The sequence below is a fragment of the Polypterus senegalus genome, chromosome 12, assembly GCF_016835505.1.
Source record: "Polypterus senegalus isolate Bchr_013 chromosome 12, ASM1683550v1, whole genome shotgun sequence".
Classification (NCBI taxonomy): domain Eukaryota; kingdom Metazoa; phylum Chordata; class Cladistia; order Polypteriformes; family Polypteridae; genus Polypterus; species Polypterus senegalus.
In genome coordinates, this window is record NC_053165.1 from 56,938,688 (window position 1) to 56,957,278 (window position 18,591).

Below are 18,591 nucleotides of genomic sequence, written 5' to 3' on the forward strand. Positions count from 1 at the left end.
GAGGAGTTTTAGATCACACAGGGCAGGGGCCAGATTTATAAAACTTGAATTCTCAAAAAAAGAAGCTCAAAATGTGCACACGCAACTTTCCTTGCAAAAAATCAAGATTATTGAAATAAAACTTGAAGAGAGAACTAGTGTATATCTACAGCAACTCTGAGCCATTTATAATGCAATATTATGGAGAAATTGGGAAATGAGTACACCCTTGATAAAGCAGGGAAATGCATCAGCTAAGTGTCGACCTATATGCATAATAATGTCACTGAACTGTTATAATTTGAGTTGATGTGACAAACATACTAAACCTTAAAAGTAATGAATTTGATGTACAGGCTCTCTTTTTTGTTTTCTTTTAAGATGGTCAATGCTATGTATTTGTGCAGAAAAAAAAAATCCCACCTGTTGTCACTTATGAGGATTAGACGTCAATGCAATCACTTGTGAATAATTACATAAAGAAAAACACTGGTGTGATTCACTCTCTAAGAAAGCTATAAATATATTGCCCTATAGTCTATTCATAACCTAACGGTTTGAAACAACATGGCTTGTTTGGTGCTACTTGAAAATTATGCAGATGGTCAGATAAAACAAGAAAGAGTTTTCAGGGAGTGGCCGGATTTTTTTTTTCCTTCCCATAATGATGATTGGCTTATGAGCCAATTTAGGTTCCCAAAAGGCATTCTCTCTGAACTATGTGCCTGAAATTAGAATGAGAGAGCCCCTGAATTCAGGCTTTGTCTGTTCATATCTAGGTTTTAACAATGGTCGGCTTTCTGTTAACAGACAACTACCAGAGGGAACTAAGTTGACAGGTCAGGAACATCTCAGTCAAGCTTTGGCTCAGTCAGTCCTTCTCTGCTGGAAGTCCTAAATGACCGGCGAGGTGCTACAGCAACATTCAGTTACAGTATAGTGTGGGTGTACAGACCAGCATAAAAAGGTCATTTGCAGCAGTGTCCGGTATTCCCAATGTAATCAGACCATTTGGACTACACTCATATTTCAATAAGAGCACCTAGCAAGAAAGAAGCTGATTTTGTTAACCACAGACAGTTACATTTCATTAATATAATATAAAGTAATTTGTATTGCCAAGGTAAGACTGACAAATGTCAAGGTTGATTCAGGGTTTTTTTTTTTTTTTTTGAGGCAAGTTTGTGTTTGCATGTGACTTGCTGCTGGTGCTGTACATGAAGGCTGGCTTGTTGGAAAGTAACTGGCTGAACTCTTGGTTTTTCATATGCCTGTAGTATTTATTGTAACAGCAATCATGTCATTACATGTGGCAGGCGACAGTGGCTACCCATTCAGACATTGGTGTGCTGCATCTTTTCCCAACCCTCAAAATTTAGAGATGGGGCACTATAGTATCATGCATGCTTGGTTGTGAAGCTCACCATTAGCCAGTGTCTGGAAGTGTCAGTTTGGAGGAAGATGTATCAGTCACTGCAGGTCTGCAGCATTGAGACTGCATATACTGTATATGGAGGGTTAATTAGCATGGTCCATATATGGTGGTTTCAGTACGGCAACTGGGCGGGGTTTGTGGCATATTCACATATGAACGTTTACAAGATGACTGTGGTTTATAAAGAGTAAATTGTGTAAATGTGATACTGGTATTTTTATAAATGAGCTGATGATACTAGACAAAGATGGTCACTGTTGGTATTGAATTCGCAACTTTTTTATTTCTTTTTTTTTTTTTCTTTAACATATTTCGCATCTACTGGGATAAATTTCTATCCCTGACTTATTTGACTGCAGAAATCTGTGATGTGAACTTGGCAGAATCTTCCCCGACTATAAAGATCCATATTGGGGGTAAAGCAACTGTCTTCATGCTTCTTAAAAAAATGGCAGCAGTTAGTACTGGATTTAATGGACTGCCAAGAATTATGTTGGTTATAAGTGCCCAAGTTCATATTTTGATTTTTTGATTTTTATTTGCAAAATATAATCCTTCCTTGTAGCTGTGACAGTCCTTTTTTTTAATGTTGGTTGATGTAGAAGACTTTACCAAATGTACTAAAAACTGCCTTGTAATAAATGCAAGGACAACTAAAGAGATGGCCATTGATTTTAGGAAAATAGAGAAAAAGGTCCCATGTATGGAAATAAATGGAGAACTAGTGGAATGAGTTATATCCTACGAATATTTAGAGGTTGAGATTGATAACCAGTTGAGATTCAATGAAAGGATAATGCCATGTCAAATCATCACACTTTTGGACCCTGATGTCACAGATTTTTACAAAACCTGACATCATGCTGATTTGGTCAAATTGATTACCTGAAAGAGCAAAATTCCAGAAAAGGCTGTTTTTCTTGTATAAATTGATGATATTAGTGTGATTTATCTGTTCTGCAGAGCATTCTTTATTTTATTTGTACCTGCATCTTTGGCAACATGTGTGTCCAAGAGAAAGTCAAAATCCAGCAGTGAGTAGGGTCATTGGGGTGGGATAAAAATCAGTGCAACAGCTCTAGGAGTCTCTGGTTCTTAACAACCCCCATCAAATCCTCAGTGACCCCACACACCCACCTCATTGAAAGTGTAATTTTAGCTCTGTGACACTAAACAGGTTTTTGCAATGTTGAATACAAGTGTCTATGTATAAGAAATCGATTGCACTCTTAACAATTAGGATGTTTAATGAAAACTGTTAACTGGAATACATGTCCATCGCTGACATGTGCTAATTAATATAAGCCACTGTATAGCTGGGTGTGAAGTTTTGTAGTGTGTCTGTCTGCATGTAGATGTATGTATTTTTAATATACGTATGAATGTTGGTTTTCAGATATATGTGGCTCATGACACTGTGGTTCCTTCAACTAGATTTTTCATTAATTTTAATTTTTATAATTATAAACTCATAAGTTTATTGTTGATGTGGGGCACAACAAGATTGCCCAAATCAGAGGAGCTTAGTGGGTGATCAGGAGCATAGTGATGGAAAAAGTCATTGATGTAGTCTGGTGCAAGGCCATTTAAAGCTTTGTAGGTTATTTAGTAGAATTTTAAATTCAACCCTGTAAGACACGGAGTAAGTCAAGGCAAAGCAGGATGTGTATTATGTGTTCGCTGCTGCTGGTCTGTGTAAGGACTCTTGTAGCAGAATTTTGAAAGTTAGAAGGAGCACCTGCCAGTAGAGAGATACAATCATCAATGCGGGAAATACTGCAGATGGCATATAATTTTAAATTACTTAAAGTAAGTTTGATTTGGTGAAGTCTGTGCATGCAGTTCTTATATTTCAGAGATTCTATATGTACGGTGGCTATAACAAAGAACATATTTAGGAAAGAAATCTGGGAATTCAAGAGATCAGAGTGTTGACTTCAATCCAATACAGTTTCCTAATAATAACATGTTTACTTTCATTACATTCTTTTATTTACCACCAAAATACAACATTAAATACCTGATTTATGGCACAGTAGATAGCACTTATGAATATTTGTTTCATTTTCTGTTTTAGATGTAAACTGCTTTTTACCAATTTACTTTAGGATATTTCCATTAATTTCTACACTAAGTTTCATTTAGTGGACTGAGATGCATTGGTAATTTCTTTAAAGGAAATTATTTTTATAGTTGGAGCAGGTTTAAGCAAAAATATGTTTACAGGCTACCTTTCCTTTTCAAATAATATTACAATCTTTTACACTACAGCTGCTAAGACTCTGCAGATATTTAACATTGAGATGAAAAGCAAAATGAAAGCTCACACCATGACTGAGGATGTTACATTCTGGAAATGGATCTCTGTGAACACTGTTGCCTTGGTGACTGAAACAGCTGTTTACCACTGGAGCATGGAAGGAGATTCCCAGCCTCTGAAGGTGTTTGATAGACATGCCAGTCTAGCTGGTTGCCAGATCATCAACTACCGGACAGATGAACAGCAGAAGTGGTTGTTACTGATTGGAATCTCTGCTCAGGTGAGAAATTCTCTTTGGGTGTTTATTTTAAATAATGTCCAAAAACCAGGACCAAGCCAATGTTTTTGTATTAAGATTAGAAAGACGAAAACTTTATTCACAAGTTCCTCGGGTTTTCAGTGGAACCATAACTGGTAACTAATTTTTCAGGCTAAGGCATGCAGATGTATTGTTGCATCTTAATGAGTTTCTCTCAAATTGGTGCCAATGTATTTTGCAATTAAATCTTCCTATACACAAGTAATGAACAGTCGATGTGCATGGTAAAATATAGGTTTACATTCTGCTGATGATATTTTCACTATGTATTTTTAATTTAGTGTTTTTCTTTAGAATTTAAAAATTTTTTTTAGTCCTGTTAAATAGAAAATATAAAATCCAGTGTATTTAGTCAAAGATAACCATACATTCTTACTTATCTTTTATCCTTAATTTTCACGGGTGGACAAATTGTAAATCAATACGGTAGTGTGCTGGGCGTAGTCCAGGTATGCAGCTAGTGCTTTATATATGGGGTTACTTTATTTGTAAAGTATTGCTGTATAGATGGGCATAACACCCCATCTTCTACCACAATATAAACACAATTGGCATCTTGAAGAGAATATTTTAGTATTTAGATGAATTTTAAAGCATTGTGTTATGTTGATGCATGGTCTTTTTTCCATTTTATACAAGTATGTGGTTCTAAATTCAATTAAATACAATGGCATACAACAGCATTAACTGCTAATAATGTAAATATGGTTTCTAATAAAAACTGTACAAGTATGGAGTACCACCATCCTCAGCAGGTTGCACATTAAGTGCATGCATGGTTTTAGAAATATTTTAATGACAAAGTACAATATAAAATGGGCCGAAAAAGAACCTATAACAGTTTGCCAAGCTGTTGCTTCTTAAGTGTCACAAACCACTCCTGTTGCTTTTACTTTTAGTGAACATGTATATATGCGTGTATATATGCACTTTATGTATAAGTGTGTGTATATACATATAGAGTTTGCTGTACTTTTCTGGCATGACATAATTGGGAGGATAGTGAAATATGAATTGCAAACTGTCCTGAAACTTTTCTTGGAGGAAATTAGGGTGGGGTTTTTTTTTTCTCTCTCTCTCCAAAGAGATATTCTAGTTTTGCATACAACTTTTCCATAAAAATTTCATTTGTAACTGGTCTGTGCTTATTTAAAGATGTGCTTAGTTTCCTTGAATGCATTATATTTTAATATGTATTAGTTATTTTAAAATACAGGTATCCCTTGCTTTACAAAGCTATAATCCCCTTCTGAAAAACCCTTTTGTAATGTAAATGGAAAGCATTTCTAATTGTTCCCTGGCCCCAAATAGTGACCCTTCTTTTTTTTTCCCCCCCAAATTAAACCAAATATATAGAATTAGTTATGCAATAACATCAGTCCTCAAAACAAAGCCTAATGACAGACATTGCCCTTTATGCAGTACTGTATATTAAACCTGTTCACTGGACTTCATATCTTAAGTTACACATTCAAAGTAATGGTCGTTGGATCTTTTTCAGGCCTTTCCAACTATTCTTTGCAATCTTTTGTGGAGCCATAATGCTCAGGGTAATTCACATTAGAAATGTGAGCAACACATGTAACAAATTGAGTGAACCGTAACACTTGAACACACAAGTACACTTCTGTGAAGCCTGTGGGTCCCGCTGCAGCCCATTCAGCAGGCTGCTGTGAAGACAGCTTCTGAGTGCAGCATCAGCTGTGAGACTGAGCGAGACTGGGATTGTGCGCCACCCTCTTGTAACCCCATCCCAGACACCAACCAAGCTCAGTTTTGCATGCTGCAGTGAGGTGTACTTGGAACAAATGCAAAGATAATAAGGGTGTTAGGGCTATCAGTGTAAACTTGGTCTACATGTCTGTGAAAATCCATTTATATTTATTTGCTTAGTAGATACTTTTAACCAAAGTGACGTACAAAAGAGGTAAACAATTGAGTAACATTAGGCTAGGGCCTGTTTTTTCAGCAAGCGTAATAGGATGGGTAACAAAAGTTGATTGCTGCAAGTAAAAGGTAAATTACAATCACTAAAGCAATTCAACTTAAACAAATTAACCAAGAGTGTGAAATATCGCAGAGGAAAGTTTTTTTTTTTTTTCTTTTTCTTCATCAATTTGACAGTTATTCACAGAACAAATGGGTCTTCAATTGCCTCTTAAATATATTGAAGGAGTCAGCAGATGGAAGTGGGCAGTCCATTCCACCAAATAGGAACTACATAGGAAAAGAGTCTGCTACGTTGTGGCTCAAAAGACAAATAATATAAAGTAATATGAAAGATCTTCTTTATATATGTGAATTTTCATAATGTAGGTTGGCTGTAATTTTGGGGAGGTTTGTGTGCACTTTATGTGATTTCAAGATATATTGAAATGCGTTTGCTTTTCAGATATCTGAAACTCGTGCATTTTTCAAGTCAAAGTTGTTTCTTCACAAACATGATACATATGCATTTGCTATGCAAAATTGTGTTCTGAAGCTAGATGTTTTCTACAATATTTTAAAAAAATATGTTGCCCTCACTGACATTTTACAATTGAGGCTAATGGTGCACCACTGGAAAATAAAAGCCTAAAAACTTAAACATGAAGCATTAAAAGTTTCGTTTTAAGAAGACATGCTTTCCATTTTTTCCTGTGCATGTTTGTGATAACAAAAAACATAATCATTTTAACACATATTTCTGATGTCACTTTTATTATGGTAAGGATACATTTTCTATTTGGTTGTGTGTGTTCTCACAAAAATACAGAAGTCATTCAAAACAAAACCAACTACATGTCGCAGAAAATTAGCTGTGATTTGGTCTTCCAAAAGGAATTCATGCCCCAGAGGGTTGCTGCAGAAGTGTTTTTTTTTTTTTTTTGTTCAAAAGTGACATATATAAACTATTTTACAGTGTGCATGTAGTCTCAAGACATGGTTCAATACTTAACTGTCTTGGTCATGTTTGATAAGGTTTTAAGTTCTTATTTTCTGGTGAGCCCCATGCCCAGTTAACCTTAATTGTAAAGCAACTGGAAGAGCAAGATATTTTTTAAATTTTATAGAAAGCACTTAACTTTAGAACTCAATTTTGCGTGGCAAATACATAGTGAACAAATAGCTTCAACTTGGAAAATACCAAACTTATCCTTTAAGGATATCTGAGAATCTCTATATTTTTATATTGTTTCTTATCAGAAATTCTTGCAGGCTTCTTTTTTATATTTATTTTATTCTATAGATTTATATAAAATGTTATTTGATGTGGGCGGCACGGTGGCGCAGTGGTAGCGCTGCTGCCTCGCAGTTAGGAGATCCGGGTTCGCTTCCCGGGTCCTCCCTGCGTGGAGTTTGCATGTTCTCCCCGTGTCTGCGTGGGTTTCCTCCGGCGCTCCGGTTTCCTCCCACAATCCAAAGACATGCAGGTTAGGTGGATTGGCGATTCTAAATTGGCCCTAGTGTGTGCTTGGTGTGTGGGTGTGTTTGTGTGTGTCCTGCGGTGGGTTGGCACCCTGCCCGGGATTGGTTCCTGCCTTGTGCCCTGTGTTGGCTGGGATTGGCTCCGGCAGACCCCCGTGACCCTGTATTCGGATTCAGCGGGTTAGAAAATGGATGGATGGATGGATGGGTTATTTGATGTTACATTTTTGTTTTTTTAATTTATTTAAACATTAGCAAATTGTACATGCATTGTACTAATAATGGATAATGCAGTTACACTGTTCCAGTAGGACATGATGGTGCTTCCAATCTTTTATCAGAATAATTATATTTTTTAAAAAACTTTTTTGACATTTTTATTTTTGTAACCATTTTAATGTTTTTCTCTTCTCTCAGCAAAACCGTGTAGTTGGTGCTATGCAGCTGTATTCTGTGGACAGAAAAGTTTCCCAACCAATAGAAGGTCATGCAGCTGCCTTTGCAGAATTTAAGTTAGAAGGAAATGCAAAAACATCAACTCTCTTCTGCTTTGCTGTCAGAAGCCAGGCTGGTGGCAAGGTAATTTTTAAATGTTAATGCTTTAAAAATAATGCACAGTTCTAGTGCAGCTCAGTTTACTTGCCTTTATCCATTGTTTTCTATCCTCATAAGATGTTGGATCACATATAATCCTCTACTATCATCATTTCCAGATAACGCAGCCATGTTGAAGTCAGCACATTGTTTTTAAAACTAAACTATTTAGAAGTTTTGAGCTACTGAAATTAAAATAAATTGGGATGACCCTGTTTACAAGAACTACAGTAGTCAGGGGACTATTACCACTAAAGGAAAGCTTCAGTTGTTATTTAACGTATGTTAGATGTGGTTTTACCTTTAATGGATTTCTGTTGGGAAACCGGTACCTTAAGATCATTAAATTTTTTTTTAACAACAATCAATGTATTTAATGATAACATGTCAAATCAACATAGGTTCTCATCATTGTTGTTATGAAAGGTAGTGGTTGAATATTTGAATTTCACCATGGTTTATGCATTCCGAAATGGCATGATGCTGTTCATGGATGGTACTGTGGCAGATAATAAATAGAAGCATTTCAAAAAATGTTACTTAATTGTATGCTTTTCTTTTACGCTTCTTACAGTGTTTCTTACAAAGAGCAGACCATAACTGTTCAGTCATAGTGGAAAAGTGAAAACTTAAGTTAAATATTTGTGACTTAGAACTTACTGTGTTTAATAACTTGCTTCTTCTTTTAGATTAATTATTTCTCCAATATTGTATATTGTTTTTAGCAATGCAGAATTTACAGCATGCCTCACTCCTAAAGTCACAAGCTAACTAAAGAAACGCATAAAATGCATAGCTGGTAGGAATTCATTCTACCTTATTGTTCTGTTATAGCTTCACATTATTGAGGTAGGACAGCCTGCAGCTGGAAACCAACCTTTTACTAAAAAAGCAGTGGATGTTTTTTTTCCCCCTGAGGCACAGACTGACTTTCCAGTTGCAATGCAGGTAAGTTTATTTTCTGTACAACCAATTTTTCTGAAATACAGTTTATGACAAATTTTGAAGTACACTAAAATCAGAAATTGATACTAAAAGTAAATAGTTAACTTTCAAATTGGAAAAGTTCATCTAACACTTGTGGCACCCGCCCAGGAGGACCAGAGGAGGGCTTGTACCTCCTCCAGACCACGAGGGGGCGTCCGTCCTGGTTACGCTGGTGGCCTCGGGGAGAGGGCATAGAAGCCCAGCCCTGTAGGGGCCCGTGGTCACCGCCAGGCGGCGCCCCACTGCCTGAACAGCCCTGGAGCCCAGCACTTCCGCCACACCAGGAAGTGCTGGGGGGAAGATGACAGGGGACACCCGGACGGCTTCCGGGTGCGCAGCCGGCACTTCCGCCACACAACGGCGTGTCTGCGAAGGAGTGCCGGGAGGCAGCTGGAGCCCATCCGGGTTCCCATAAAAGGGGCCGCCTCCTGGCAGTCGTGGCGAGAGTCGGGAGGAAGCAAGACGGAGCTGGAGTGAGGACTGGAGGCGGCCAGGAGAGAAAGACAAAAGGACTGTGTGGCCCGGACACAGGCAGACGGACAACATAGTTTCACCACACACCCTTTATTATATACAATATTTACAGTTTTCGTGCACTACCAACCCCAGTGCCTCCTGCACCGATCCCCCTACCAGAGGCCACCAACATAACCAGGGCGGACACCCCCTTGTGGTCTGGTGGAGGTACAGGCCCTCCTCCGGTCCTCCTGGGCGTCCCGGCCGTGCCACACACTACAGTTGTCAAGTTTTTGTTTCTGATGTGGCAGATGATGGTCTAGAAGTGGGGCGCCGCCTGGCGGTGACCACGGGCCCCTACAGTGCTGGGCTTCCATGCCCTCTCCCTGAGGCCACCAGCGTAACCAGGACGGACACCCCCTCACGGTCTGGAGGAGGTAAAAGCCCTCCTCTGGTCCTCCTGGGCGTCCCGGCTGTGCCACACACTACAGTTGTCAAGTTTTTGTTTCTAGTGGAAATGCTTTTTAGAATGGTTAATTACATGTGTTTCAGTTCCAGCACGTATATTGTATGCACAACAGCTACCCACTTGCAGAGCTCAAGATCTAAGAGAGAGATGTATGTTTGAGCACAGCTAATTTTTTTGTCTGCCAAGAATATTTTTATTTGTGGTCCCCCACCTCCCAAATCTCTCCCAGTGCCTGGAAGTATTACAAAATTTAAAGACAGTTTTTCAGTTTTTCTTCCTGTTGTACTTTTGTTGTAAACTGTAATACACAACATGTGATGTTTCCTAGTCTATTCACATTTAATATTAACAGTAGCTTTATCAGCATAAGCTTTGTCCTTGAGTGACATCAAGTCATGGAGCAGTTTATTTTCATAATGAATCTGGGTTGTAAAGAAACACAAGCTGCTTGTGCAAATGTACACTCTCTGAAGTTCCAGTAAGGGAATGAATGCTATGCAAGAGGGGCTTATATTGGCGTTCATTCAAGCTCTGTTCAGAAAGATTGCAGAGACAGGCTGACAGTTGTTTTGTAATTTAATTCAATTTGAGATTTTTGCAAATATATTTACATTATCAACTTTATTACTAAATAGTATGTTCAGTTATACTGGGCAGTACATGATTTGTATTTTAGGAAAAGGGGTCAGTCCAAAGTAAGTGAAGGTACTTTTTAGTGGATATTATCCTAGCTTAGTATTTAGAAAAGAAGACGATAAGGGAATGTGCTGACTGCAATTGCTTGTCATAGTTGAAGTTGCGGTGCTTCAGTCAATAGGTACTGAATGTTCTTATTGCAGTAATGATGTATGTATTTATAGTATGTAATGGAATGTAATTTCCCCAAATTATTTTACTAACATATTTTTCATGCTTACATTGAAAACAAATTATAAAATCAAAAGTAGAAATTGCAGTTTTCTCACAAGTACCTGAACTGGAAGGTGTGTTTATTTAATACAGATAAATTAGCATTTTGTGAAAACTACTGATGCAATGTTCAGAGTAAAATTCCCAATCTTGTATTGTAGCTGGGGTAAGTAAAAAATACTCTTCAGTTTAACATTTAAGTTTCTGCTGTTCAAATATGTGGTTAGGCTAAAAATGTTTCCAGTTGTTTTACCCTCTAAAAGCTTAATTGGGTATTGCAAAGGATGTTAGTGAGGTTGATTGTCACAATTTTATTTGAAACACATTACATTTTTCCTACATTTAATTACTACAAATTCAAATCTTAGTGCATTCATGTGTAACCTTAAAAATTAGTCAGTTTCAAATATGACACTTTGCCTAAAATTTCAGTTTACTGGATTTTCAGGTAATTGTATCTTGTAGTTGTCTAGTGAATTTCCACTCACTTGACTGTGTTTTCTTGGTTGTAGACAATTAACTATCAGTTATGTACTGTTACACCTCACTTAAACATTTAATTAATGAAGCAGTAAGGTAAATGTTTGTTTGACTACTAAATGTAGCTAACTGCTAAGTTTGAGGGATTTTTTATAATGGTAACCTATATGCATTTGGAGAAAGCAAAAATAATATTGGCATTGTTAGTCTTATCACAAAACACTCCAAACAAGTATGACAGAGCATGTTCATCAAAGTTACACATAATTGGTTCACCAAATAAACATATCTTGCAGTTGTACTAATATTGTCAAGTCTGCAAAAGAATGCTGTGCACAAGTTTTGCTTATATGTTGAAGCTTTATTGATATATTTTTTTAATAAATTGCTTATAAAGTGCTTTTCCAGTGTGCAAAACTAGCTTTGTCACCAAAGCAGTATTGTTGTCTTGCAATATTAATTATATATTTGTAGAGCACAATTTATTTTCTTTATTTGGACAAATTATTTCAGATGTGAGTGTCTGCTTGGATTTGGTTTTATCTTTGACCAGAATCTTCATTTTTATTTTAAATTTTTCTGTAGATTGGCACAAAACATGGAGTTATTTACTTAATCACCAAGTATGGTTACATCCACATGTACGATCTGGAATCAGGAGTGTGCATATACATGAATCGAATCAGTGCTGAAACAATCTTTGTCACTGCTTCCCATGAGCCAACCTCTGGTATAATTGGAGTCAACAAAAAAGGACAGGTATGGTAAACATATTCTCAAAGTTCAATAGGCCTTTTGACTTTGAAAATTGACTTGGTTTCCAATTTTAATTTCTGTCTTAATGCTGTGAATGTTGGGATGCAGCACATCACAAAGCGCATAGTGTGTTTGCCTAGTTTAATATTTTTAATTTCAGACTTATATATGTTTTTCAGAATTACTATGTGTTTTAATTATATGTATAATTGTGGATTCTTTGTGGGTGAGAAATATACAGAAAGGCACCAAAATGTTGAATACATTTTTAATATAGTGTATTATATTACTAATATGAGATGGTAAAGAGTTTTAATTATTAAGATGACATCCTTGCTTTATAATCAGTTATAATGTTGGTAAAATTTGTCATTTTAAGCAACATACCAAATTTATGACTGAATAGTTTAGTCATCTACAGCACTCTGCTGATACGCCTAAATTATTAAAAAATACAGGAAAGTACTTGCACTCACAGAATTTACTTTTTCATATAGTCTGCAGCTCTGCTGCTTCCACCTAGGAAAGTGGGGTCAGGAAAAAAACAGATGACTCATATAAAACTTAAGACTTGGCATAATCCTGTTCCTTCTAAGGCACAGTCCACCAAATTCAAACACTGCACATCTGTGCAGTTGAATTGTTTGCCTAATAAAATGCTGGTCAACTATATGCTGTTTTCTGATCTTGTAAGAATAATAAAATAAAAATAAGCTTGTTTGTCACATTAATGGACATTCCAACATTTTCCATCAGCTACATCAGTAGTTATTGTCAATTTTTTTTTCTTTTTCAAGAAAATAAAAAAAAAAAGAATGAATTGTTATTGTTGCTGGTTTTCCCCTCTAAATGTTATTTTCAGTTATTTTATAATGAACATACGGCAGATACAAATACTTTTCAATGTTGGCTAACTTTTATGTTGTATTCCTTGATTATCTATGAATTTTATACGGCAGTAAAGCTTACATTTTAATTACAGAGATAGAGCAGTTTGTGTTCAGTTAACATTAAAATCTTGATTCTAATACAGAATTAAAATAAAAACCTGTTGCCCTTCAGAACTTTAGATTGGAGACCTCTGCTGTAAGAAAATATTAAAAGCATTTGGCTAGTGTTATGAATAGTCATTTTTTTGCCTGTAAGAGGTTTAAAGTCTAATTTACCATTTTTGCAGCTAAATCATTTTCATAAATTTCTTTTTTGTAGGCCAGTAAGTTGTTTCTAATCATTTGACTCCTTTGCTAACTGTTCTGAACTAATGTATTTTATTTGACTTTATCTTCCTGTAGGTCCTTTCTGTTTGTGTTGAGGAAGAAAACATTGTTAATTATGCCACAACCGTGCTTCAGAACCCAGATTTAGGGTTACGAATGGCAATCCGCAGTAATCTGGCTGGTGCAGAAGAACTGTTTGCCAGAAAATTTAACACACTTTTTGCTCAAGGAAATTATGCTGAGTCAGCCAAGGTTGCTGCTTCTGCACCAAAGGTCAGATTTTTCTTTTTGATTTTTAGCAAGAAAATTCTACAGTTGTAAGAAATGGTTTTATGGAAAGGTATTTGTCTTTCACTGGACTTCTTGAAGACATATTCTATTTTTGCTCATTGGCTATTTTTACTAATGCCTTGCTTTTAATGTATCAGTACAATGGATTCTCAAAATTGTACTAACGTTTTTGCTTACGTACAGCTCTCAATTCAAAGTATTGTCTGTTTAAGCTAAAGATTTGAGTGTAGAAAATATCAGATTTAGTGAAAAAGTAATCATGAAAACTAACCCCCTTTACTAGCATAAGTAATCATCCCTGTGACATGGTATTTGTGTCTTACCATTAGCATTAACTGAGCATGTACTGTGCAGTTGGGATATTATCAAGCTGTAAAAGAATACTTGTTAGTCCCACACAGGATATTACTGCTACAACCACATCTTTTCTTATTGTTCTACATCTGTAAGCATTATATAATTGATTTTTAAATAAAGATGAGGTCAATAAAGTAGTGAAGTTGATAAACAAGGTTTATTCCACATTGTATAAAAGATTTTGTGAAATGAATTCAGTTGTTGAACTGTTAAAATACCCCTAAAATTTGTTTTAACAATTTTCCTAATGTAATAAAAATGAGTTTTTGATTTATAATTACTAGGGGGCTTCGCCACCTGCTCGCTTCGTTCTCCAACCCCACGGCCTGCGCTATGCATCAGCTACTTTGCGTCTCTGCCACTCGCGTATGTGGATTTCACTTTCACCAAACAGATCTTTTGATTCTAACAGATATGCCTCTTCATTGGGAAGAAACACCACTTTTCCATAATGGGAACACAAATTAGATGATCTTGAACTCTCCAACTTAAAATTTTAATCCAAACTATGTATTTGATCACTTTTCGCTGTTCTGTTATTTCACCAAGTAATAATTTCTGTTTGTTTGCACTAATGCGATCTTTACTATCATTTTTATGAGACTTTCTAATTTTAGTACTTTCATTGTCTCTAACCTGCTCTTCATTTGTATAGTGCCAACGTTTTTGAATTCTTAACAACGTTCTACTTTTTCATCTACTTTCTTTTATTTCCGGCCCTGGGCGTGGTTAAATCTCTTGGCACAAAGTGTCATCTTGCAGGACGTTAAAAGTATCTCCCTGAAAAAGTCACGTCTCATCCCTGGATTTTTTTATTATAATTGAGAGATGTATGACTGGTGAAATATCCTCTGTGCTTAACAGCCAGAAATGTATGAAATGCGGAGTGGTTGTGGTGAGAAAAAATTAGAATTGCACGACAGAAACCCTTTATAAAAGAGCTTTACAGAAAGATCATCTATGTATTTTTCTAAATATCTGGGCAGTTAAGTTTGTTACAAATGAATCTTTTTCTAAGCATTTGCAATCACATTCTTTGATCATTGTTTTGTTTTAAAACATATCAGGAAAAAGTATGTTTATTGCATCAAGACAAGACAATGTATATCTCAGCTATCAATTTTCATAGACCGTAGACTCCATATTTGTATGTATCTGTGTCTTTTTTTTTTCCTTCCCAATTGGTTTTTGAATTTAAAAGCATTAACATTTGGTCCAGAAAAAATGAGCTAAAGATAAAGGACTGATGTTGGCTTTAAATATAAGTATAACACAATTGCACAACTATTTTAAAGAGGAAAAAACTTTTCTCTTGCTTACTTTTTGTTGTAGTAATTGCAAATTTTATCAACAAAAGTTTTAGTCTGTGGCTGTTGGCTCTTAATCAATTTCTCATTTTGTGCCCTGACCATATTCAGCCTTTATGAATCCTTTTGTTCTTTAGGGAATTCTTCGTACTGCTGATACTATTAGGAAGTTTCAGACTGTGCCAGCACAACCAGGGCAACCTTCACCTCTGCTGCAGTATTTTGGAATTCTGCTTGATCAAGGGCAGCTAAACAAATTTGAATCTCTAGAACTATGCAGGCCTGTTTTACAGCAGGGCCGCAAACAACTTTTAGAGAAATGGCTGAAGGAGGACAAGGTAAATTAACTTACATGCCTTAATACATTTTTGGGGATTTGTTTTTTAGTACCATTTTATCCTTTTAAGAGAGTTGGTTCACAAATGTGATATGTAAGTGAGTTATTACGTTATATAAATACTGATTGTATTTTTATACCTTTGCTTGAAGATTTTAACAGTAACAGTAAAGTAAACAAATTCTTCTGAATCTGCGCCATGTAAACTGGTAACAGGTTAAGGCCATTATAAAAGTAAACCACTTAGTCTTTATATAGCACCTTTCACAGATCACCATGCCAGAAAATGCTTTAATGAGTAAGCAGAAAGTACATTTTAAAGTAACAGTACAATACATATTCATGCAACATGCGACATTTAATCAATATTGGAAATTTTCGCCTTCTAAAATTAGTTTAGCACATGGACACTATGAGTTGTCAATACAGTAGAACTAGCAATAGTATCGTCAGTTAGAGGATTTTTAAGGTACAGCCAATGATAAGAGGTTTGTTTTTAAGTGGGATGAGAATATGGCCCCTTTGCTTGATTAATAGCTGATAATTGTTAAAAAAAAAAACCCTTCGTAAATCACAAAAGAATGGAAGGATACATTCTCAGAAAATTATTTATTCATTACACATGTGAAAATTGTTTAAACAATACTGCAGTTGAGCATGGACTCTGGCATCACCAGTGTTCCAGATACGCCCAGCTAGTCTATTGTCATGGTTATGTTAAATCCATCACTGACTTCAAGCTTCAGTATACAGACAAAACATTCAGTGAGTGGGTAAATTAATAACATTGTTTTGTGCATTTTTGTGAACACATACAGCTGTGTACACAGCTTTAGTTAACCTGTCAGCAAAGTTGTCAAATGTATGTCTTCTTGGATGGTGGTGTTTCTGTAGTCCCACTTGCTTCATCTATAATTGATCATGTATGTAGTGGCATATTAGTGACTTTATATAGCTGGTAACAGCTAGTGGTATTGTCACTTTTGGGTAAGGTGGTACACTGTACTCCTGATGTTCGATTGTTTGCAGAAAACCTTTGCCATACCACCTTGATTGGTTCTATATTGTCTTGTATATTAGCATACATCTCATGTATGATTTCCCTCTGACACTGGTCAGCAGGATTGATTTTTCCATGCTAATGCTGCTGATATGGTGTTACAAGTTCAGGCCTGTGTTGTAATACACTGTAGATGTGCTGTTTTGTATTTGTTGTATTGTATTTTTGTATTTCAACATAGCACTACACAGTTTGCTTTGAACGCCTTCACCCATTTGCTAGAAACATCCTCAGATCAAACTACATTTATCAATCTTGCTTTTCACCTAAGGCGTCTGTTTTGGTTCTGAATATAAAATGATCAGACGTGTAACTTAAACATTTGTATGTCTATTTAAATGACATTTAAGTGAACAACACATGCCAATGTATGTCTGCATTAGGTACTGAGTGCAGCAAAGTAATTAATTTTCTCAACAGAAATTTAAAGGTAGCCTTTTCTTTAATAAAATTTATTTTTACACAAATCAATTTAAAAATAGTTGATTTTAACATACCTAGTAGAAAGTGACATATAATCTGGGATGTGGCGGAATTCAAATCTTGAGTCTGTGTTTTTAGTGATAATTCCATAAGCATGTCAGAATGTTTGCTCCACCTGAGGTGTAGTGGATTTTGTTTCATGTAGTCTGTGCAAAATTTGTGACACTAGAATCTTTTAAAATCTTGTAGTCCATTAATATTTTTGTAGAAAGATCATTGAAAACTGAATTTTGTTTTACAGTTGGAGTGTTCAGAAGAACTGGGAGACTTGGTAAAAACAGCCGATCCCACCCTGGCTCTTAGTGTGTACCTTCGGGCCAATGTACCTAATAAAGTTATTCAGTGTTTTGCAGAAACTGGACAGTTCCAGAAAATTGTTCTTTATGCTAAAAAGGTAAAGAGGTTTTTGGATTAAACAGGCATTTTTGCATTACAGAGATGGGTTGAAAGTTGCGTGAAATTACATAGCAACACATTATTTTGGTGATTTATTTTCTAAGGTAAAAAATGTCTTTAAACAGTTGCAGTGTATTGTATTGTGATATAAATGAAGATTTTTTTTTGATAAAGTTGTGTGCCAAGTACACAGCAATAAGGTGAAAAAATATGAAGTTTCAGGCCTTTCATGACACAAGCCCCTCGATAAAATATATCTTTGCCAAGATTTTTTTCAAACTTATATTTATTATGTCTTAAACATACATGTCACTGAATGAGTTTGCTTTATTGTAAATTTGTAGTCTTGTTTATATTACTAATTATCTGCTGTATTATTTCAATGATTATTGTTTTTACTTTGAATTATTTAGTTGTAAATTTTGTTAAACTGTTTTTAAAGGATTTGCTGAAGAGGAAATACCTTAACATTTAAGGAATTTAAACTCAACACTAAAGGCAGCATACATTTTATACCGTTTTCCAACTTTATTACTAATTTCAGCTTAGTTTGTCAGTATTTAGTATGATAGACCAATATCTAGTCTTAGCCTGATGTATTAAGTTATCATTTACTTATCCTACCCTAATAGTCTGAATAAAAATAATTGATTTAATCTCACTGCATGTATAGATAATACATGTTATTAATTACTCTGTATGTACTGAATCGTGCTTTGTGTGTTTTGTATGTTATTTATTTAGCTTAGTTTTAAATGTTGCTTCAAGAGACTGTTATTTCATCTGCCATCATTTTCCACCTTGAGCCTACTGCAGTGAGGGTATTATCCAGTTCATCTTTGTTTTCAGAAAAATTATTTCATTTTCAGTCTGTCTTTTTTTTATGCAGTACTCTTCATAGAGTAAATTGTACTGAGGAGTTTCACAAAACAAACAAGAATATATTTCAAAGTATTTTTATTTGGAGATATTTACAGTGTTGGAATGGCTCATTGGGAAGTCAAAAATACAAAAGTAGAATAATGCATTACAAATTGTATTTCATCTGTTTGTTTGTGTTACAATTATCTGGTATATCTTTTTAATATGCA

At 35.6% G+C, this 18,591-nt stretch overlaps 1 protein-coding gene across 6 annotated transcripts in view; it reads left to right on the forward strand.

The window, feature by feature from the left end:
• The window catches only part of cltcl1 (clathrin, heavy chain-like 1), a 76,827-nt gene that overhangs the window by 15,107 nt on the left and 43,129 nt on the right, over positions 1-18,591 (forward strand). For all 6 annotated transcript variants that reach the window (XM_039771530.1, XM_039771525.1, XM_039771527.1 and 3 more), the window contains 7 exons: positions 3,686-3,954; positions 7,819-7,980; positions 8,830-8,943; positions 11,882-12,055; positions 13,345-13,542; positions 15,362-15,562; positions 17,346-17,498. In XM_039771530.1, coding sequence (XP_039627464.1) covers positions 3,686-3,954; positions 7,819-7,980; positions 8,830-8,943; positions 11,882-12,055; positions 13,345-13,542; positions 15,362-15,562; positions 17,346-17,498 — 1,271 coding nt within the window. The remainder of the gene's footprint in view (positions 1-3,685; positions 3,955-7,818; positions 7,981-8,829; positions 8,944-11,881; positions 12,056-13,344; positions 13,543-15,361; positions 15,563-17,345; positions 17,499-18,591) is intronic.